At 50.2% G+C, this 22,070-nt stretch overlaps 9 protein-coding genes across 9 annotated transcripts; 6 read left to right on the plus strand and 3 right to left on the minus strand.

Annotated features, from left to right (window-relative positions):
* Positions 1-721: 721 nt before the first annotated feature.
* PAP1 (polynucleotide adenylyltransferase) lies at positions 722-2,503 on the minus strand (the record flags this gene model as incomplete). Its single annotated transcript, XM_064878823.1, has 1 exon — positions 722-2,503. The coding sequence occupies one exon, from the start codon at positions 2,501-2,503 to the stop codon at positions 722-724; it is 1,782 nt and encodes a 593-aa protein (XP_064725517.1).
* Positions 2,504-2,990: 487 nt separating this feature from the next.
* On the minus strand, positions 2,991-3,893 carry PMZ80_010435 (uncharacterized protein; the record flags this gene model as incomplete). Its single annotated transcript, XM_064878824.1, has 1 exon — positions 2,991-3,893. The coding sequence occupies one exon, from the start codon at positions 3,891-3,893 to the stop codon at positions 2,991-2,993; it is 903 nt and encodes a 300-aa protein (XP_064725518.1).
* Positions 3,894-4,528: 635 nt separating this feature from the next.
* On the minus strand, positions 4,529-5,856 carry PMZ80_010436 (uncharacterized protein; the record flags this gene model as incomplete). Its single annotated transcript, XM_064878825.1, has 2 exons — positions 4,529-5,662; positions 5,731-5,856. 2 exons carry the CDS (start codon positions 5,854-5,856, stop codon positions 4,529-4,531), a joined length of 1,260 nt encoding a protein of 419 aa, XP_064725519.1.
* A 971-nt stretch (positions 5,857-6,827) lies between these two features.
* Positions 6,828-8,396, plus strand: PMZ80_010437 (uncharacterized protein; the record flags this gene model as incomplete). Its single annotated transcript, XM_064878826.1, has 1 exon — positions 6,828-8,396. One exon carries the CDS (start codon positions 6,828-6,830, stop codon positions 8,394-8,396), a length of 1,569 nt encoding a protein of 522 aa, XP_064725520.1.
* A 653-nt stretch (positions 8,397-9,049) lies between these two features.
* On the plus strand, positions 9,050-10,165 carry PMZ80_010438 (uncharacterized protein; the record flags this gene model as incomplete). Its single annotated transcript, XM_064878827.1, has 2 exons — positions 9,050-9,939; positions 9,988-10,165. The coding sequence occupies 2 exons, from the start codon at positions 9,050-9,052 to the stop codon at positions 10,163-10,165; spliced, it is 1,068 nt and encodes a 355-aa protein (XP_064725521.1).
* Positions 10,166-10,480: 315 nt separating this feature from the next.
* Positions 10,481-11,055, plus strand: PMZ80_010439 (uncharacterized protein; the record flags this gene model as incomplete). The annotated part of the gene is made up of 2 exons (XM_064878828.1): positions 10,481-10,566; positions 10,626-11,055. 2 exons carry the CDS (start codon positions 10,481-10,483, stop codon positions 11,053-11,055), a joined length of 516 nt encoding a protein of 171 aa, XP_064725522.1.
* A 901-nt stretch (positions 11,056-11,956) lies between these two features.
* PMZ80_010440 (uncharacterized protein) lies at positions 11,957-14,908 on the plus strand (the record flags this gene model as incomplete). Its single annotated transcript, XM_064878829.1, has 1 exon — positions 11,957-14,908. The coding sequence occupies one exon, from the start codon at positions 11,957-11,959 to the stop codon at positions 14,906-14,908; it is 2,952 nt and encodes a 983-aa protein (XP_064725523.1).
* A 1,208-nt stretch (positions 14,909-16,116) lies between these two features.
* PMZ80_010441 (uncharacterized protein) lies at positions 16,117-17,304 on the plus strand (the record flags this gene model as incomplete). The annotated part of the gene is made up of 2 exons (XM_064878830.1): positions 16,117-16,564; positions 16,610-17,304. The coding sequence occupies 2 exons, from the start codon at positions 16,117-16,119 to the stop codon at positions 17,302-17,304; spliced, it is 1,143 nt and encodes a 380-aa protein (XP_064725524.1).
* A 907-nt stretch (positions 17,305-18,211) lies between these two features.
* HMG1 (3-hydroxy-3-methylglutaryl-coenzyme A (HMG-CoA) reductase isozyme) lies at positions 18,212-21,644 on the plus strand (the record flags this gene model as incomplete). The annotated part of the gene is made up of 2 exons (XM_064878831.1): positions 18,212-21,219; positions 21,266-21,644. 2 exons carry the CDS (start codon positions 18,212-18,214, stop codon positions 21,642-21,644), a joined length of 3,387 nt encoding a protein of 1,128 aa, XP_064725525.1.
* Positions 21,645-22,070: the final 426 nt, after the last annotated feature.

Genomic DNA, 22,070 nt, shown 5'->3' on the forward strand with positions numbered 1-22,070 from the left:
TGAGTGCTAATCACCAGTTGCTAAGAACCAGTACATAGATTCCCGTTTAAGGCCACAGCATGATCAAGGCAGAGAACAGCACGGATTACGTGGTAGTCTTACGAGCTCAGAATAAACGATGTTCAACTTTTTTTCATTCATATATTTTACTATGTTTTTGTGAGCTGCTTCGATATTATTTTATGCCTAACCTTGACCAGAGCCGTAGCTTCTGCGTGATAGATGGATGTCGTGAATCATAATGGCAGTTGTTTCTGCAAACGAAGTAAGGAAATTGTAGCTGCTTCAAACAAAAGCAATGCAGCTGATTGCGATATGAGGTGTTTTTGTGCAGCCATGACAGTCTGATCCTCCGCAGTTGTGATCGGGTTGTGATGTGCCCTGGAGAGCCAGAGGTCATTATGTCTTTATGCGTATGAAGAGGCACGGGGCAGAGATGTGGCCTATCGAAGCGTCTGAGTCGGTCGAAGGTAGTTGCCGGCCACGGTTAAAGCAAAGCTTTTTTTGGTGAATGCCACGTCCCATTCATCTGGTATGAAGCTCACGCCAGCCTCCGCACCGAGGCAGGGTAGAGCGTGATCGCTATGCCATGTTGGCGGCGCACGTTGGGCGCAAGCTGTTTCTGTACAGCTATCAAGCGATGTTGGGTATCTGGTTGCCCGTCATCTTCGGTGGTATTTTTGAGATACTGTGGTAGCCTTCCGGCTCAGATGCGGTCTTCTCAAACAGGCTGTGGTGTCAGCAATGGCGTCGGCGTACCATTCACACCAGCTATAGCTTGTTGCTTAGCTGGCGGCTCCTCACTCGGTGTCGGTCCATCACCATTCATGGCCTTCCTCTTCTTGGCTGGCTTAGTAGGCTTCATCTCACCAATTGCAGGATCAAATAGATCATCTGGCAGCATCCAGTTCTTGCAAGGTACAACTTCGATCCAGTGCTTGTCGACATTGATTCTGTCCCAGGTGAAGCATTTATCCTTGAAAGCTTTCGTCTCGTTGTGGATGTCCAAGTTCTTGGTTTGCTCTAGGAGCGCCGTGGGATCGATACCGACGTAGTATGTGTATGTGTAGACTGTGATGCCATCGCCTTTGCTCGTATCTGCCTCGTCGTCATTTGTAGCTGAGCCTGCGCCGTTTCCTGCGACAAGGTCCGGGTCTGTGGACTCGACTGTCTTGGTCTCTGCAACTTTGTATTTCATGCCACCTCTTGTGATCTCTTTGATTTGGTCTTCGTTCTCACATCGGTGGACTCGCTTGAAGCCTTTCGTGTAGGGTCGTGCCAGCTTGACCATCTTGGTATTCAGATCGAGACTGGTAATAAAATGTCGCACCTTCGACTCAACCGCGCCTCCCCACGCTTTTGCATCGTCTGGGTCGCGACATGATGCGATAACACTGAGGTAATACTTGTGGTCTTGCGTGAAGAAAGTGTGCTTCTTGAACAGATCTGACCATTTTGCTTTGCCGTCAAAGATATCATTGGCAATCTTGCTTCCTCGGTCGATTTCTCTGATCACCACGGCTTTCGTAGAGTGAGATACATTAAAAGTGGCGCACATACTGGGATATGCAGGTGTGATAATGGGCATGAGGTTCTTCTTGTCACCAGGATAGATAGCAGGATTCCAAGTTCGCTGCGCACCTTTCTCAATCTCTTTCAGCTGTACAGGAGTAGGCCAATTCCATGCTTTGAGAATGCCAAAGAACTTCTGGACGAGAGTGCCGCCGATGGCTTTGGGATACATCTGACAAACTCTTGCAACCAGCATAGCCCATGCGACACCACCAGGAAACCCAACAATGTTTGCGTAGATAGCTCTTCTTTGCGCCCATAACTTGACTGCTCGCAATGCGGTTCGAAAGGTCTTTGGTTCTGGTACAAGACTGAGGATTTCGTCGGTAACACGAGGACCAGTGACTGATTTGATTGTTGCTTCGTCTAGCCCGTCAAGGATCTTGTTGTCCTTCAGCTCGAGGTCATTCGAGACCGTTTGTTTGCTTGCGATGGAGGCAAAGATTAGATCAATCTCGATGCCGTTGAGGACGAGTTTGATGATAGGTACGAAAGCGTCAGGTACTGCTGTGAGGGAGGTGATGGCGTCGGGACCAGCGTGCTGTTTGAGAAGATCTGGAAACAGCTCGAAGAAGTCTTCTCTTCGAACATTCTTCGGCGCAACTGCCAACGTATCGATATCTGAGCCAGGACCATACACACCGAGTCTGTAACTGCCATAAGGATAGATCTTGCCTCCCAGCTGGTCGATGGTCGACTTCGGCAAGCCTTGTCTTCTGCCAACTGTTCGAATGAATTCTCTATTGACCTGAGATAATAGTTTGAGCGTTCTCATGCGCTTCTGAGTCTCTTCTTGCCCTTCATAGTTGTTCTCTTTCTTCAGCTCCTCGACAAGTTCGGCATTCTTTTCGTTGTCCAGAGCCGTGGGGAGAGACCTGGACATAGCAGGTGTCAGACCCCACACTTTCTCTCCTGAAGTCGTCGCGGCCATTGTGAGAGTTGTGGGATATCAGCCGAATAGGAATATAGATGCGTGCGTCGAGATGGCTATTATGATCTTGGTTGATGGGGAGTAGGCATAAGTGACTGTTTCGGTTGTGTTTCGCTCCAGGCGTGACAGGAATTTTAGTCGACTCTAGAACCACCAGACAGGTCTATGAAAGATCAGTGAAGATTTCCAAGGACTGATAGAGTCTGTGGCCATTACAGTAATGGTTGAAGATGCAAATGGTTCGATTGAGACAACCAGCCACTGCAATGACACCTGCGCCTGCCGGTTGGCACTAATTTTTGGAGAGTCACGGAGTGTTCCAGCTCCGATGTGCAACTGCCTGGCGGCCTCAACAAAAGGACAAACCGACAGCGAGCTCTTCATGTGAATCCTCGAACAAAAGACGCGTTCTCCAGGTCGTCTCTACTCTATCTAGTCTTCTATACCTCACATTCTCCCTTTGCTACTTGCCTCAGATCTTTGATAGTCATTGGCCCTCCACCTTCGGCTTCAAGTTCTTCTCATCCAACTTTCCTTGCTTGATCTCTTCCTTTGCTACCGGACGTGGGAGCTCGAATCCATCTGTTATTCTCGCATATGTGATACCACCCAATCTAGCAATGGGCTTCAGCACATCTGGATCGATCAAACTCCTGTCCTCGTTGATTGCATCCTCTCTGACCCAGAATCTTACACCTTCGATCAACGCTAAGACTCCTGTCTTCTTACCTGGGTTCACTCGACTCTCGAACTCCTCGGTCTTCATCAATTTGCCCTCGATGCTAAACACAGCTTCCTTGACGCGACTTGCTTGAACAATCTTGCTCGGAGCAGGAGTCAACCCTGTGGCAGACCATTCAGATACACCGTAGGGCAAATCAATCGCACAGGCATTCGCAGCCTCAATGTAATGCTCAGAGATCAGGTTGATCACGCATTCTCCGCTATCCTGCAAATTCCGTAATGAGTCCTTCGCATTATCGAAGCCACCAGCAAAACCAACACCAAAAACTGGTGGGTCATGGTTGAACATTTGCGTGTAACTGAAAGGGGCCAAATTCGTGCTTGAGCCATCCTTCGACCTTGTCGATAGGAAGCCGATAGGTCTTGGGATGATACCACTGATGAGAAGCTTATAGTTCAACCGTGGCTCGCGACCGGGCTCGTTCGGATCGATCTCGACATGGTCCTTGTCCAGGCCGGACTTATCGTTTGCACCAGAGCCGTACTGCCAGTCTGGGTCTGCAGTCTTGGTGTATGTCCAATGTCTATCGTGGTCCCAATCTGGGCGGGATTTCTGGACGGCGTCGAAGTCGCCATGAGGATTGCGCTGGATTACAGCTTCAGCATCGTGCTTTTCTTGCGAGACTTGTGGTTTGGAGTCTGTCATGTTGATCACGCTGGTAGGATACAGTGATACGAAGAAAGCTCAGCTGAATCACAGAGTCTTAGATATCAACTTTGTTCTGGACCCGAAGCCGGAAGAGGGCCGATGTTACGGGACGGAAGTTCGCGGGGCCAGCAGCAGCTTTTAGGACGAGATGATGGCTGTATGATTGGTCAGAAACAGTAGCAGAATCAGGCTTAGCGGGTACGACCTGCTTGCTAGAGCACAGCAACTTGAATAAATGCTACCTTCCTTTCCACGCAATTACAGCAATGATAGCGCTGCTACTCTACAGCAGCACTTCAAGTAATAATGTCTGAGCAGATTTGTCCAACATGCTGCCGAGGGCTGTTCGCCGACCATCTCCGATTGTGACGGCATGCGGTTCGGCGCCTCAGGCAACAACCTCCGCGGAATGATACCGTTGTCCAGAATGCAGCAAACCTCCAGCATCTCCATCTTTCGTCAGTGAATGGTACGAAGAATAATAGAATAAGTTTCAGCCACAGGCTCTAGCTCACAACTCAAAATACTTGTTAGCCAAATAAATTCTATCTTCAACGCTCTCTGATTTCCGAACACCCAATTCTATGTCCTGTTGACAAGACTGAAGGCACATTGACCGGCGCCGGAAGTAACTACAAACGTGCACGAAGAGGTTGATCGTGCTTGGGCTCCTTGTCTGTTGACGCCTGCTTCGTCGCGTCGTCTGCCAGTGACCTTGGAGGCGCATCGGCAATTGCCTCTTCAACCAAGGTACAGATATCAGCAGCGCAACCGAAAGCCAACGTCCATCCCGCACCACCCTGTCCATACGAATGTACGATCCGACTCGGCTTTCCGTTCCCGGCTTTTGCACTCTTTCTCAATTCCCGTTCCACCCGCACATTGCCTCCGCGGAACGGTCGTAAGCCAACAGCTAAAGGATAACTTGGGTGCAGTTTCGCATTCTCCAACAGAGGTATAAAGTCGACACAGCGCTGTCGCATCTCCTTTATCACCGGCGAGTCGAGAATGAGGTTCGTATCACCAACCTTATCCTCCGCGATACCTCCAAGAAGTAATGTATTGTCGCTCCTCGGCACGATGAACACGATCTCGTTGGCAGCACCAGAGACATCAGCGCTGACTGTGTGTGCTTGTGTAACGCGCGGAAAGTGTAGGCCATCGTTGACCACCCGAACAAGCGCGCCGCGAACAGGATAACATGTGTCATCGCCTGCCAGCTCTTGTGCACCAAGTCCCGTGGCATTGACAATGACATCTGCCTGGAATCTTTCGAGCAATTCACTCTCCTGCTCTAGGAGTGCGCCATGAATGGTCTCGGAGCGTAACAGACCACCTTTGTCTTGCACCAGCTTCATCAGCCATTGCATGCCTTGATCCGAGTCAATCATCGGTGAGTCTATCTCATACATGTCTTCGATCTTTTGATTTTTGGCAATCACATTCTGGTTCTCAAGGTCAAAACTAGGGTATCGGCGGAAACCCTTCACACCAGAAGCCATGATCTCCTGCATCTTGCAGTACTGTTCATGATCGTCCTCCAACCTGGTTGGAAAATAGAATCTTCCTTGTTTCATCTCTATACCACTCTTTTTGGCGAGCTCGGGGTCTTCGGCAATGGCTGCGTAGCAGTGGTACGAGACCATACTCCATCTCTTGCTTTCCTCGAGCGAGACCTTTCCTTCGTGTTGACCGCAGACAGCAGGGGGATATTCCCATAATGCACCGGCGATCTGGCTAGTGATATGGTCCACTATGGAAGCCCACTGCTTCGGTCAACAGTCACTCTGTATCCACGGTCAAGTAGCGTCCAAGCTGTTGTTAGACCTGTTACGCCCCCTCCGATGATAAGGACGTGCGGCGATGTCTTGTTGGCTGGTCGCAGAGGAAATGGAAGCGGTGTAAGGTCTCGCCACATACGAAGCGTGAGATTTGGATGGACTGGGATCGTGGACTCCATGGTGAAGACTGCTGCGGAAGTGATTTCGATTATTGAGAGATGTGGTAACGTGCAAACAGATTATGTGCTGGGGAGAAGATGTTTTCATGAAGCTTTGCTGATAGTGACAGTGCTTTAAAAGCCGCTGCCGTCCTTTTCTTCTGTCTGGCGGATCTTCGCTGCAATGGCGCAGTGAGGTCAAACTTCTTCACCGTGATTGTCGGCTGGAAAATCCGTTGGACACTCGTTGTTGGGAGCAAGTGGTCTAAGCTCTCGAATACCCACAATGCTGAAAATGTTTCAGTCCCCACGGGACTGGTGCCCATTCGACTTCGGTGCATGCGAAACTGATGGGCGGAATTGGTACTCCGTACAGATGACAACAGTCTGGTGCTCGATCGGTCTATCACAATAATCTGCACGATGATACAGATGTACAACAGCATCTTTCATGGTGGAGCGACCGGCCCTCCCCCGAAAGCATAAAAAGGACGAGAATGGTGAATTGTATCCATTTCCAACGACGTAGATCGATAGGTGGGCGGAACCATGACGAACTGGCTCGCCTCGTCAAAGGTCAACAGGTCCATCAGGTCGATAGTTTGACGTACATTCTTCAGAGGGAGTGTCCCAAATGCATCCAAGTGGAGATGTCGATCTTCGGCTAAGCACAGTCCAGATTAGCGAGAAGGACCCGGCCGTGTCATCATCCAATGAGAGCATCGTCAAAATTATGGCTAAATCAAGACTCGAGTCAGTCGCTGAAAACCCTCTCCATTGCAACAGGATCTTGGCGGACTTACCAAAATATGTTACCAGTCCTTTCGGATGTATCTCTCCACAGATGATCACTGGTAGGACATCTCGATCGTGAATAGCTGCAGTGCCAGAAAAGCAATAGCCCGCCAACATTGCGAAATGTTAGTTGCGAAGACCGTACTCCCTTCGACCTTCACAGCCGATGATAAGCAGCAATAAACGGTTACAGAATCATGGGCTCGCCAAAAGCCGAACCAGAGGATCAGCTTGACTGGCGATATCTCTCATGGGACAATGTGAATGAGCTCGAGGACATCAACACCCAGTACCACTCCTTGCAGGACAATGGCGGGACAGTGCCCCAAACCCCCAAATATGCCAATCCCTTCGAGTGGTCAGCAGGCTACAAGATGTACCTCAGCATTTTAGGCTTCGTGGCCAATTTCTCAACTACCTACGCCGGAGGATCGTACACGAGCGCAACAGACGCTATGGCCGAGGTATGGCACGTCAGCAGAGTTGCCGTCCTGGTGGGCGTGACATTGTACACAGTTGCATTCGGTCTCGCCCCCATGCTTCTAGCACCTTTCAGCGAGCTCAATGGCAGGCGACCCGTTGTCGTGGTATCTGGTGTTGCCTTTGTCGTAGGTGTACTTTTCTGTGCCGTTACGCGACTTTATGTTGGTATGCTGCTAGCTCGCGTTTTGGTCGGAATTGCCAGCTCGACATATGCTGTTGTTATTGTTGGCATAGTGGCTGACATATACACTGACGCTCGAAGCCGATATATTTCTCTGTCGCTGTTTACAAGTGGAGCAATGTTTGGCACAGGATTCGGACCGCTCATTTCAGCTTTTATTGTTCAGAATACCCACTGGCGCTGGCTATTCGGCGTTCTGGGAATTTTCTGTCTAGCTATGGTCATTGTTATTGTTGCAACGTTCAAGGAGACGAGAGGTTCAGTACTCCTGTCTAGGAAAGCTAAAGCACTGAACAGATGGTACGATGCGGTTGAATCATCCTTAGATTCACATGTGGTTCAGGCGGAGAAAGGAACACCATCACGAATTAGGTGGAAAGTCAAAGCAGATGAGGAGCGTCAGAACATAGGGCAGATGATGGTTATATCTCTGACTCGGCCCATGTGGCTCCTCTTCACCGAGCCGGCGATATTCTTCTTCTCGTGCTGGGCAGGGTTTGCATGGTCGATCATGTATGCAATGTTGGTCGTTGTTCCATATACATTTCAAACTGTGTATGGTTTCGATCTGCAAACTAGCAGTGCTATGTTTGCAGCGATGTGCATTGCCACGATCATCATGACAATCGTCAGCAGGTATCATGATGGGTGGGCTGCCTATTTCGTGGCAAAGGAGAAGCTGGACACGCCGGAAGGTATCCTTTATCCTGTGGCCGTGGAAGCTGCATTGCTACCAGTTGGGCTATTCTGGTATGGACGGGGAGCGCAGCAAGGAGCACATTGGATTGTACCTGCTCTTGGCCTGGGATGCGCGACTATGGGGATGTTCGCCGTCTATCTGGCTGTGTTTGCGTATCTGGCAGGCGCGTACAAGGAGTATGCCAGTTCGGCCAATGCAGCACAGTCGATGGTTCGCAATCTGATGGGCGGCGCCTTTCCTTTGTTCTCTCAAGTTATGTTCCAGCGACTTGGCTTTGGAGGAGCCTGCTCGTTGCTGGGCGGGCTGGGAATCGTTTTGACGTTCGTGCCCTGGACACTTATCTTCTATGGGCCGAAGATCAGGGCAAAGTCAAAGTTTGCTTTCCGTGGCGATAGCAGTTGAGGCGACAAGGTGCTGTATCAGAAGTGCTGAGATAGGGAACTCACAAACTCGACCAAAATCATAATCCTCGGAGGAAGCCTGAACTCAATCATGGTACCGAATAATGTCTGCTGCAGTGCTATCACGATCACAGCCTTCAGGAGGCAGGTTTAGCGAGCCTTTACCTATCTTTTCACACATTCATTTTCATGTCGACTATATTCTCAAGATGGTCGATGAGGTTTTCGCCGTGCCTGTTGATGGCATCTCTCAACGTCGTGTGAGAGGTCTTATTACAAGTAGCATCAGTAAACGTAATCTGCGTACTGCAGCTTGAACTGATGCTGATGGAGAAGGAGGCTGTTGACAAGGCAAATACAATGGTAGTGCCCGTGGCTACTGGTCATTAGAGCTTGCGGAACCGTGCCGTACAGTACGAGTCGCGGTCGGTTCTTCAACACTGGCACCGCAATTAGCCTTTCTGGCATGTGACGCGTGTGACGACAGATCGTGGAGTGCTCCTTGGGGTAGCATGGCATGGAAATCTGTACAAGCACTCATCCTTTCATATGATACCTAATACAGAGCACCACAGCCCATCACGAGTTCTAATCCAAAGTCTAACAGTTACAGCCTACGACGACGGCAAGAAGCTCTGACAGCCAGACACCAAGATGCCGGACTATGAGACCTTCGACTTGGGTGACTTCAAGTTGCAGAATGGAGAAACGCTCCCCGGCGCATTCATAGCTTACAAGACCTTCGGCGACAGTTCACTGCCTGCTGTCTTGTACTCATCATGGTACTCAGGCTCAATCTCCGACAATGAATGGCTGATCGGACGCGACAAAGCCTTGAATCCAGACAAATACTTCATCGTCATCACGGCCCTCTTCGGCAATGGCCAATCCATCAGCCCATCAAACTCGAAAATTGCACTGTTTCCACACGTCTCGTTCTATGACAATGTCCACGCGCAGCATGAACTGCTTACGAAGCATTTGGGCATCAAGCACCTTCGCATGGTGACAGGCTGGTCCATGGGAGCTGGCCAGTCTTTCCAGTGGGCTACGCAGTACCCTGACTTTATGGATATCTGTGTCCCATTTTGCGGGAGCGCGAAGACGAGTCTGCACAATCAGGTATTCCTTGAAGGTGTCAAGAGTGCACTGCTAGCGGCGAAGAAGACGAGTTCTGCCGGACCAAGCAAAGGTAGGCTTGAGACAAAGGGGCAAGAAGTTCGTACCTGGACCGATGAAGAGAAAACGGTAGGGTTGAAAGCATTCGGTCGTGGCTACGCAGGATGGGGCTTCAGTCAAGCATTCTATCGTGAGAAACTGCATGAGAAGTGCTATGATGCGAAAAACCTAGAGGACTTTATGGTCAACTTCTGGGAAGCATGGGCATTGAGCAAAGATCCGGAAAATCTGCTTGTTATGTTGCAGACATGGCAGAGTGGTGATGTCTCTAACCAGGAGCCGTACAATGGAGATTTCGAGAAGGCTATGGCGAGTATTAAGGCGAGGACGTTAGTTTTGCCCAGCAAGACTGATTTGTACTTTCCGTGAGTTGAAAGCAAGGTGTCCTCGGTTGGATGCTGACGTGATAACAGGCCTGAAGATTCAGAGTACGAGGTCAAGTGTATGAGTTCTGGTATCGGTGAGCTCGATGTATATCCTTCGATCTGGGGTCATTGGGCTGGTGGTCCGCCGGGCAATATGGAGGATGTGAAGTGGCTTGATGAGAGGTTGAAGAAGCTCCTTGCAGAGACGCCCGTTGGAGGTAAGTAGGGTGGAAGAAGCATCAAACATATACCTTTGAGCGTGACAAGAGACAAGTGGTTTGGGAAATGCTGGCAACCAGTACGAACATGTGGAGAGCGACCAGGGTAATCCCTGCACGTCGCGTATCAAGGACGTTCACAACACAAACCGACGTCATGCAAGAGCACTGCGTCACAGACATTAACAAGGAAATGATATCAAGAAACACATCCCTCCTACGGAGATCTCTTTTGCATTAATCAAAGCAAACAGTGGCACCGCGACTTCTAACAGCCCTATCCAGAAATAGCTTACGACTGAACTATCAGAAGAGCCAAGACAATGGTAAAGGTTGCGGAGAACAAGGTCGTCGACCTCGACGTCTTTCCTGGAAACAAGCAAGGAGATCAACTTGCTCAGCAGACTAGGTGAATAACACTCCACCATGATGTTGCCTTAAGGAAAGGCGCTGACTTCACTCCCACAGAGATGCAGTCCAAGGCAAACTCCCACCCGAAGAAGCCCAAGGCGCCCTCTCCAACGCACAAGGTGCGCTAGGCGCTGTCGGAGGAACAGTCGGCGGCGGTCTAAAAGGAGTAGTTGACACAGCGGGCAATACAGTCGGGTCACTTGCCCAGGGGCTGCAGGGGACTGTCCAAGGCGTTGGTGATGGTGTAGGCTCAACGGTACAATTTGCTGGCGGAGCTCTGGGTGCAGGTGCTGGACAGCTTGGAAGTATGGTCACGGGAGGTAATAAGAGTGAGGGTGGATCAGGAGCAGATGTCGGAGAGCAAGTAAAACAAGCTGGAGATAGTGCTGTTGAGACAGGTAAGAAGGGAACGCAGGAAGCTTCGAATAAGGCTTCTGAGGTGGGTGAGAAGGCTAAACAGTCAGCGCCCCGGCCCAGTAAGGAATGAGCTGTCGGCGTACGCATGAATGAGCGACCATATAACTATGGCGGGGTGTATGACGGCGGAAGCCACATTGCAAGCAGGCAAAGCATATCTACCAATGCGTCTCGATTTTTTAGTTTCCAATCTATCTTTGCATGATGGGTCTAGGTCTTCATAGAACAAATCCTGAAGAAAGTCAGAAGTGCTTGATCATGTGTGGCAGTGAAGGAATTGCGTCGGATTACCTATTTGGGATATGCCTTGAGCTCCGAATAGACAGATCTGCTTGCTTCAGGGCTCACCGACGGACTTTGAGGATCTAGCGATTGTATCCTGAGGACTTCATAGGGCTTAGAGCCGATCGTGCAGGCGCAGGTACGCTCTTCGCGAGCTTCCTAAAACTTCATGCTCGACGTGGCTGGCACATAATTGGAATAGTATCAACGACGATGCTAGCCATGACTGGATCTAGAGCTACAAGCTCCCCGCAAAACTGATCAATTCCCTGGAGCCGGGCGCCACTTTCCTTGGTTCTGGGGAGGCCGAGTCACCAAAATAATGGAGAAATCTAGCCAGAATCCTCAACTTTCGCAGGTAGTTGAACCTGGACTTCGACCTTGAGCAAAAGCAAGAGCTCGATACAGACACATCGCCGTTGAAGTTCTACAGATCCTCATCACGTCCGCGACATCTTCTATCCGATTGCTCAGTGGTATTGCGACCCAACAGCTCTCCACCATTGCCATCCGACGAGAACAAGCCGAGAGCTTCACTAGGCGACTCAGCTTTCCACCAGCCGTCGACTCTGAAACCCACATCGCACACATCTCAATCTGATTCGCAAGCATCAACCGGCGCTGCGGCGTCACCGTGCACCTACCATGCTCCGTCGCATACTCGTTCCCAGAACCCAAACCTACAAAGTATGAGCTTGCCTGAACATGGCACTGCTCCTCAACCGCAGACGGTCTCAAATGGCACATTTCTGCCTACACCGAAACAGATCAAATTCATCAGTACAGATGGCCAACCACACTCGAAAAGAAGGAGGATAAACGCTGCTTGTTTGACCTGTCGCAAGCGCAAAACAAGATGTTCTGGAGAAAGGCCGGAGTGTAAGACATGCACGGACAATGCCCATGTTTGTGCGGGATACACCGAGAAGGCTACGCGAAAAGATACCGACAAGGACGGTGAAGAAGAGGACGAGTTTCAAGAATCAGCACCGAAGAGGCACAAATCCAGTGTTGCAGCACCTGAGCCTGGTCCTCGGCCAGTACAAACATCACAGCATAATGGCTCAAGCGCGTCTATGGGTTCGCTTCGTGGCGGCGGAAGGAATGCTATGGACTTTGTGAGTCCGGAAAGTACACAGACAGTGGGCAGCGGTACAGCTCTTCGACATCGTGTGCCTTTCTTCCGTTACTTTGGTCCAACTGCCATCGTTCCTGGTTTCAAGCAAATGGTTGTGCAACTGAAGGATCGGAATCATCGAAGAAGTACGCACTCCATATCGGGCGAATCACCTGCATCAGCTCAAGTCGCAGATGGCTCTTCGGTGGGAATAGAAGTTCCACCTCAAGACCTTGCCTTTTACGATGCGACCAATCCTACGCCGAACCCGCCTCTTATCACTCATCTTTGTGAAACGTTCTTCACGCATCTCGGTTGCAACTATCCTTTTCTACAGCGCGAGCGCTTCATGAAGGATCTGGAGGAGAAGCGTGTTGATGCGATTCTAGTTGACGCTGTCTGTGCAATTGCCGCTCGCTTCTCAACCGATCCGAGCTTGTCACGGCCCAGTGATCATTCGACGCCCGTTGACGAGAAAGGCGAGGTGAAGCGGGCCTTCAAGGGACAGCCATACGCCCAACGAGCTGCATCTTCTCTTGTCGATACGTTTGGCTGCCCAACAATTGCTGTGGCACAGGCGTGTCTCTTGCTTGCATACGATGAGTTTGGGACTGATCGAGACAGTGGTCTTTGGATGTTCTTGGGCACAAGCATTCGTATGAGTCAAGATCTGGGTATACAGAAGCTCGAGGGCATGCAATTGGAGGGCCGAATGGGTCCGACACCAAAGACAGTGAAGACCTCGTTAGTAGAAGGGAAGCGAGAAGAGCAACAGCGCGAGGCACAGCAAGCAAAGTTGACGCAGGCGCTAGATGTGAAGGAAGACCAAGTGAACATCGACGACCGACGAGCGAGTGAACAAGAACGCATTGATACCTTCTGGGCAGTCTTCTTCTTGGACAGAGCTGTATCGAGTGGCGTCGGAAGACCTGTGACTCTTCGTGACAAAGACATCGAGATATCGTTTCCTTACCGGCCTAATGAGAAAATGATCAGTGGTCATCCACATCCGTTTCCGATCATGATCAGAATTGTACATCTATACGGTCGGATTGCAGATGTGATCAATAACATCCAGGGATCTTCTCAGGTCAATCCAGATGGCCTAAAACAGCTCACAGCCATGGAGAAAGATCTGACAGGGATATACCAGAGGATGTCCCCAAAGCTTCACTTCAATGCCACCAACTTCCAGCACTACGTAAAGGCCGAGCAAGGAACGAACTTCATTCTGCTGCATTTCTGGTTCCACACGTCAATCATCCTACTGCATCAGCCAACGCTACTGTATAGCCTCGATACAAAAGTACAACAGTTATTCCCAGATAGTCGAGAACTGTCGATATCGTCAGCAAAGACAATTGCAGATATCCTCGCATTTGCTGAGCTAATTGATGTGAAGAGCTTCATTGGCAATCCTTTCACAAGCCAGCCGATGTATGTTGCAGCATGCGCTTTCCTTGCTGAAGCTCGAGCTCATGCATCACAGCCACCGTCGAGACAGCACTCACCGCCCGACAGAAAAATCGGTCCAGATGTGAAGCCAGATCTGTTGAGGTTCCAGGAGATGAAATCTGTAATGGATTCGAAGGCTGCTGCAAAACACAGCCTGCTCGCGACTGCTGCGAACCAGAACTATCAGAGATGCTACAAGGCACTAAAGATGCTCGACAGCTACTGGGCTGGATGCAGGTATATTCTGGTGGCCCTCGATCAGAAAGCGAAAGGGCTAATGGATCCGATACTGTTCACACAGGAGGATATTGATGGTGAGATGCCTTCGATCGAGCCATCCTTTACTCAACCTGGGTGGAGGCGAAGTTCTCATGGGCCTTCACCGGCTGATAGGCGGACGTCGATCGCATGGTCACCAAGAATGGATTGGAGTCAAGCCATTGGTTGGTCATTGACTGGAACGACGAATTCACCTGCGCCGAATCTCAGCTTTCTCTATCCGAATCCAACGTCTGAAGGCGAAAGTAATGGGCAGATGCATATTCAAGCAAAGCAACAGCAACCACATCCCGGACACCAACCAGCAATTGGGACCGAGGTTCCTCCCTTCGGTACTAATGGTACAAATATGATGCCACCACCTCGTAACAGGATGGGCGGACTACCTTACGATCCAGTATCAGCCGCCGATGCTGACCTTTTGTTGGGCTTACACTCGCCGTATTCACTCGGCTCGCAAGGTCTTCCACAAACTCAGCAAGCGCCGACCTCTTCCTTCAACTACACAACAGGGCAGCCAGTCTTGCAACCTCAGCAGTCGCAACAGTACTTCTCACCTTCCGATGCCACAAACACGCCTGGATTCAGCGATATGCTGATTGAATCGCAAGATATTGACATGTCGCATCAGTTTCAGGGTGATTCTTTCAGCAATCTCAACTTCCCAGGGGGTGATATGATCTGGCTGGAGTATCTACCACCGGATGTGCTGAGCTATTTCAGTCAAAACGGTGACCCGTCCCAGATGGTAATGCCGAGTGGACCAGGACCGCCGCCAGGATCGTCATAATATATTGTCTAGGACTTGAATTATTGAATGTTGATTTGCGGTCATTTGGAATTACCGCCTTTCTCGCTGTTTTGAGCTTTAGTTCTGTTCTCTCTCGGTTCCGTTCCCTCTCGATTCCGTTCCTTCCCGGTTCTATTCTCTCCTGGTTCTGTTCTCTTACGGTTCTGTTCCCTTTCGGTTTAGTTCTCTTGTGAGTCGTGGCCCAGGGAAGGGAGTCTCGCATGATGCATCGGCATGTGTAGGGACGACCACAATTTAGCTTCAGCGGCGTGTGGCGTCCTTCTTACAGGTGAATTGGCTTGAGCACGTTACTTAGCACTTTGACGCTGGCAGGACATTCTCATCCCCATCGTCATGAACCTCCCACCTACAATCATACAGGGAGTTAAGACGACGAACCTCTTATCCTGGGAAGTTGATAGTGAGGACGAGGAAGCGAGAGGACGAATCTTGTCCTCTCTTCCTTCATGAGCTCGGATGGCGCATGCCTACTCTCCCTGTCGCGAGGCCGGCAAACGGTTGGCCAATACCACGTGGCTGTCATTGTGAATTACATGCTGGTCGATTGTCCATGAATCAAGGTCATAGTGCTCAGGCGCTGCTTCCTACCAAGGAACCTTTTGATCATCAGCTCGTCGCAATCTTGTTTCCTTGGCTAGCTTCAGCACTCAATTAGCTGTCGGTCTAACCTAGGAATCTGATGTAAAGGTCGGTAGCCACGGATGATATGGCAAACCAGCCATAGGATAGCCGAATTGATGAAGATCGGAGTATTCGATGAAGGACGTTAAGGCCACCAAGGTGCAGTCGTGATGGAGCGCCGGAATCCTGCAAGTGGTAACCGGGCAAGTTCGCTTCTTTCCTCATGATGGACACGGACTACATTTACCTAGGGCAAGCTTCGAATCAAGCTCTGTCTTCACAGACAAGCTTCCAAATACCCTCATTCACCCCACAGATCACCTTTGCGTGCTATCCCATAGGTCCAAGGACCTGTTGCAAACACAAATCGCGACATGAATTTCGCGATATGGGTCAAGCATGATCAAGTCGCGAAAGGTGTACATCATGCATGCGAGTTTTGCATATCATCTGGACAGACCTTGGGAGTAACTGACCTAGGGAGAGTGGGATGTTCTGCGATGAATTGTCGTTTTCTAACGGCAGAGATGGACTAATCTCTGACATTGTAGTATTCGAACAGCGCGATGTATTCAAGCTGGGATACACCTTCGGCAAACCTAGCTATGCAAGTTGATCAGTATGCAAATCCATGCCATGTTGACTCCCAATGTCATCAAAGCTCGATACAGCAGCACAACACTGATGGCTATGCCACACCTCGACTACCGGCCGGTCAACGTCCACCATTTTACCAAGGATCAATAGATTCTCACGGCACAATCACACATTCGTCCAACTTCCCACAACAGATACCACCACAGACCTCACTACCAGCAACTGCGGCTACCCATGCTAACGTCAAACCAATCGTGATACCAGCAACAACAGCCGTTCTTGGCTCACCATTGCTGCGAGCATACCCACCATCTCTCGCCTCCCGCAACATATCACGAGAGCTCTTCCTCCAGTTCCTCGATGACCTGAACAGAGTCGCGGTCAAAAGTCCACCACTTCAGGTCCTGGGATTGGCAGGTACCATCGTCTGATTCGTACCACTGTCAACTACCCTAATCGCAGGCGCAGCAATCCAGGCAGCAGCTAAGTTGGGGACTGCGGCGATCAGCAAGGGTCGCACTGAGATGTTTCTGAGGGAGGCCAATCGGACGATTTTCGTTCCCCGAGGACTCAAGGCTGAGATTGGAAAGATTGAGGCTGTTGTGACGATTGCTGGTATTCCGGGAGTTCTAGATGCCCGTGGTAAGATTGATAAGAAGTCCTCGATCTTACCCGCGCTAGAAGAGACTGAGAATGGGGAACCGACGGTGAGTGGACAGAAAAGACGGATGAAGTGGCTTGAGCCGTATGTTCAGCATTTGGAAGTTGAGCTTTTGCCGCACATTGGGAAGCCGGGAAACCTGATTAGTCAGTGGGGCGTTATGGCGAGTGGACGAGAACGGAAAAGGGGTGAGAAGAAGATGGTTAAGGGGAGGGACAAGGTGAGGGAGAAGTATGAGGAGAATAGTCAGAAGGCGCGGGAAGGCTTGCAGAAATATATGAGGGAGTTGGATGAGGAGGAGGACAAGATCAGGAGGAAGGACGAAAAGAAGATGAAGCGGAAATTGGGGAAGGTTGAGCAAGAAAGGCGGAAGGTGGTGGAGGAGTATGAGGAGGAGTTGGTGAAGGTTGAGAAGAGTAGGAGGCAGGGTGATGTAGAGGAGAAGTCGCTGAGGAAGGTGTTGTGGTTGATTATTAGAGAGATTGATGCGACCTGATCGGGCGGCGGCGAGGTCGGATATCATTGATGGGCAGCCCCCGGGTTGAAGCTCAGGGCGCACTTCCTGACCATGAATATGCTGCGACTCACGAAATTTGTATTACTGCAGCACCGCCATGAATTGTTCGTTTTCGTCTCAAATTCGATAGCGAACAAAGTTGTTCTACGTCGGAAAGCGTACTCCGAACCATCCTTGTGCGATAGTGTTGCAATCGTGCATCTGGCATTGCAATCGTCGTGTAGCAGAGTACAAACCACATGGCCGACGAATGTCATTTGTGAAGGTGATACCACTGTTGTTGTTGTCACCAGCGGCTGTGCGACGACAACATTCACCTTCAACGTATCCATATCTCTGAATGTATCACAGAACTCCATCCTTTATCTGAGTTGGAGCTAGATTGTACCTGCAGAAGCGGAGCAATAACAAGCATCTGTACAGGGGTTCCATCCGGGCAGAGCAATCAGTGGTTGTGACGGTTGAAATCTTGGAAGTGGCACCAGTAAAGTTGTGGGCTTCCGAGAAAGTGCATCCCGCCGGTGCTGGCCGTTTGAAGATCTCCCAAAAATTTACCAGCGATGGCGGCGCTATGAGATTGCCATTGTTGGTGACTGGGATTCAGGAGGCAGTGGTTATGATATTCTAATCTTGAAGATTTTTTTGCTGTTGGCCCTTTCTATGTATTCTTGCCTCGGTCTTGCTTCTCAGCTCAAACCTGCACGTCCACACCAAGTAACAACACCACGCAGATCACCAGGTGCACGACCCAGTGACGACAGACATAGAAAGTGCACGATTACAGTCGCAAACCGTCTCAACACGGTCTAGTGCAGCTACAACGAGGTCGAACCGGCGATGCAATAAACGCTCCACGATAGATCAGTTCACCGCTCCAATCTTCAAAATGCGAGGCTCGCACCTCCTCCCAAAACAACTACGAACTTTCGGCCAGAATGGCGGGCAGCTATACAATATAGTGACCTCGAACCTCCTTGCCATTTCGAGACTGAGCTTGTCGTCACCCATAATCACCCTTGTTATTATTGCGGTTCTAGCAAGCACATCCTATGTTGGGCTGCTACAAGAAAGCCTCTTCGATACAGGCATACAATCAGCTACAGAGCATGGTAAGATAGATGCGGAGTCGCTGTTGAAGGGCAGTCGGACGCTGGAACTGTCGAAGAATACTGGATGGAAATGGAGGGCTCTTGAAGACACGGACACGGCATCCGCCGAAGCCCAACGTTATGCTCTCACAACATTTGTATTTCCAGAATACTCTGCCGGTCAATATGCCCCGAGTTCGATACCGTACGCTTCAAACGTGAGCGCGACTGGGGTTCCGAGTACTGCGAACATTCTCTCCTCCATCTCTCAAGACACGAGCCTCGCCTACTATGTGCCTGAACAAGAGCTGGAAGATTTTCTACAAGGCGCGAAAGAGCTACCGGCCACAAACGACAAGGGCAAGTCATGGATCATGCAAGCGGCGTGGCATGCGCAAAATGGTGGAAGCTCATACAGGAACTGGTTACTGAATGGCTGGACTATCTTCATTGATTTGCTCAAGCATGCAGAGACACTGGACATTGTGATCATGGCTCTGGGCTACTTGGCTATGCATTTGACATTTATTTCCATGTTTGTGAGCATGAAGAGATTGGGATCGAAGGCATGGCTGGCTGTTTCTGTTCTGCTGAACAGCGTCTTCGCATTCTTGTTTGGGTTGGTTACGACTACCAAGCTGGGAGTGCCGATCAATCTGGTGTTGCTCTCAGAGGGACTGCCGTTCTTGGTTGTGACGATCGGATTCGAGAAGGCCATTATTCTCACAAGAGCGGTTCTGTCAGCTTCCTATGATACGAAGAAGAGAGATGGCGCAACTAACGGTCTTGCCATTGGACCTGGATCGACTTCAACCGGACCAGCTTCAGTTCTGGAGGCAACCCAAGCTGCGATCAAAGACGTCGGATTCGAAATCGTTCGAGACTACGTGATTGAAATCTTCATTCTCGTTCTGGGCGCGGCTTCTGGTGTACAGGGTGGTCTTCGTCAATTCTGCTTCCTCGCAGCCTGGATCTTGTTCTTCGACTGTATACTGCTATTCACCTTTTATACGACGATTCTCTGCATCAAACTCGAGATCAACCGGATCAAGCGACATGTCGAGCTGCGAAAGGCTCTGGAAGAGGATGGAGTACAACCCCGTGTTGCCGAGACTGTTGCATCAAGCAGTGATGCTCGAGACAGTGGGATGGGTTTCAACATCTTCGGCGAGAAGGTCAAAGCGAATGTTGTGCCCAAGTTCAAAATCTGGATGGTCACAGGCTTTGTTCTGCTCAACATCATCAATTTGGTGACCATCCCATTCCGAGCATCCCATTCGAAGACTCCAACAAGCTCAATCTCGAGTGTGCTGGCGCCGACACCGATCGACCCTTTCAAGGTGGCAGAGAATGGTTTGGATGCCATCTACGTCCTGGCCAAGAGCAAGAAGCTGGAAACATATGTCACTGTGTTGTCACCAATCAAATACGCGCTCGAGAATAAGTTCCCTGTCGATGACGAGCTAGGCTTCTTCGATGACTATAACCAGATACTTCATTCCATGGGCGGCCATGTCATTGAAAGCATCTTCCAGAGCCTTGAAGATCCAGTCCTGAGCAAATGGGTTTTGATCGCTCTAACGTTGAGCTTGATTCTGAATGGCTATCTGTTTAACGCTGCAAGGTGGAGTCTGAAGGAGGCACCTACACCAGCAAGCACCCCGGCTGTACCTAGACTAGAGCCACCGACCCCTATCGTTCGATCAGAGCGACCTGATCCGCCGGTAGCCAACAGTGGCACAAGGACCAAGGCTGAATGTGAGGAGATCCTGAAGAACAAGCAGGCAGCTCATTTGAACGACGAGGAGCTGATTGATCTGTCCCTTCGCGGCAAGATACCTGGATACGCTATCGAGAAAACACTCGAAGATCCAAGTTTAATGACTCGTCTGGAATCGTTTGTTCGAGCCGTCAAAGTTCGAAGAGCGGTCGTCTCTCGCACACCAGCAACACAGGAATTCACCAACTCACTGGAAAGGTCGAAGGCGCCATACAGAGACTACAATTACGAGCTCGTGCATGGTGCATGCTGTGAGAATGTCATAGGCTACCTGCCGCTGCCTCTTGGTGTTGCCGGACCTCTTACTGTTGATGGCGAGAATTATTTCCTACCCATGGCTACCACAGAAGGTGTTCTTGTTGCCAGCACGAGTCGAGGTTGCAAAGCTATCAACGCTGGTGGTGGTGCCACAACTGTTCTTACTGGCGATGGCATGACTCGTGGACCATGCGTGGGATTTTCGACTCTCGCTCGAGCGGGTGAGGCCAAGATCTGGCTTGATTCTGAAGCAGGTCAGTCCAGGATGAAAGAGGCGTTCAACTCCACAAGTAGATTTGCTAGACTCCAGTCGATGAAAACTGCGCTGGCCGGCACGTACTTGTACATCAGATTCAAGACGACGACAGGTGATGCTATGGGAATGAATATGATTTCGAAGGGTGTCGAAAAGGCGCTCACTGTTATGTCAACGGAGTGTGGCTTTGATGATATGGCAACGATTTCAGTATCTGGAAACTTCTGTACCGATAAGAAGCCAGCAGCTGTGAATTGGATCGACGGACGAGGCAAGTCTGTCGTCGCCGAAGCTATCATTCCTGGTGATGTTGTTCGGAGTGTGTTGAAGAGTGATGTGAATGCACTTGTGGAGCTAAACACATCGAAGAACTTGATCGGAAGTGCTATGGCTGGCAGTATTGGTGGGTTTAATGCTCACGCTTCTAACATTGTCACTGCTATGTTCCTTGCTACTGGTCAAGATCCAGCTCAGAACGTGGAGAGCAGTCAGTGCATCACCATTATGAAGAAGTAAGTCGGACATTGTTTTTGACAGAATTGAGCTAACATTTGACAGCAACAACGGAAACCTCCAGATAAGCGTGTCAATGCCATGTATCGAGGTCGGCACTATCGGTGGTGGCACAATACTCGAAGCGCAATCTTCGATGCTCGAAATGCTGGGAGTGAAGGGTGCGCATTCAACAGAGCCCGGTGAGAACTCACGACGGTTGGCGAGAATTATTGCAGCAGGAGTGTTGGCTGGAGAGCTGAGTTTATGTTCTGCTCTTGCAGCCGGACATCTGGTGAGAGCACATATGGCACATAACAGAAGTACAGTGCCGACTAGGAGTACGACGCCTGTTTCTGCTGCTGTTGAGCCGTACAGGAAGGCAGCTGGTGATCGTGGGACAAATGTGCCAGCGAGCTTGAAAATGACGAATGGAACGAATTGATGTTGGGCAGACAGCTGTCAGTGTCAATGTATATAGCACAAGCCACGTGCAGGGTGTTTGGTGTCGAAAAGTTGTTGATACTATAGCAGTACACAGGGAGGGATGTCCTATGCAGTATTTGAGCAGAATCTTGATCATTCACAGTATACCTAATCGCCAACGAGGTCCATCTACCAGCGAACACAATCTTCTTTACTGCATGACTACTTTTATTGTCTTCCAAGCCTCTGACCTCTGTTCCTTGCACCAACGAAGCCACCCGCTTCCGGTGGCTGCATTTTGGCGCCGAAGATAGTTTGCAGCTAAGGAGCGACAAGGTTTAGCTTCAAATCCACCTGCAAGGGCGAAGATCTCCTTCTCAAGCGATTGGAAGAACTCCTGCCAAGGTTTGAACTCAATGCATCGTAATGCCTGCAGAAGCATGGG

This window comes from Knufia obscura (assembly GCF_036327395.1).
Source record: "Knufia obscura strain CCFEE 5817 isolate CBS 148926 chromosome Unknown scaffold_17, whole genome shotgun sequence".
In the NCBI taxonomy this organism is placed as follows: Eukaryota; Fungi; Ascomycota; class Eurotiomycetes; order Chaetothyriales; family Trichomeriaceae; genus Knufia; species Knufia obscura.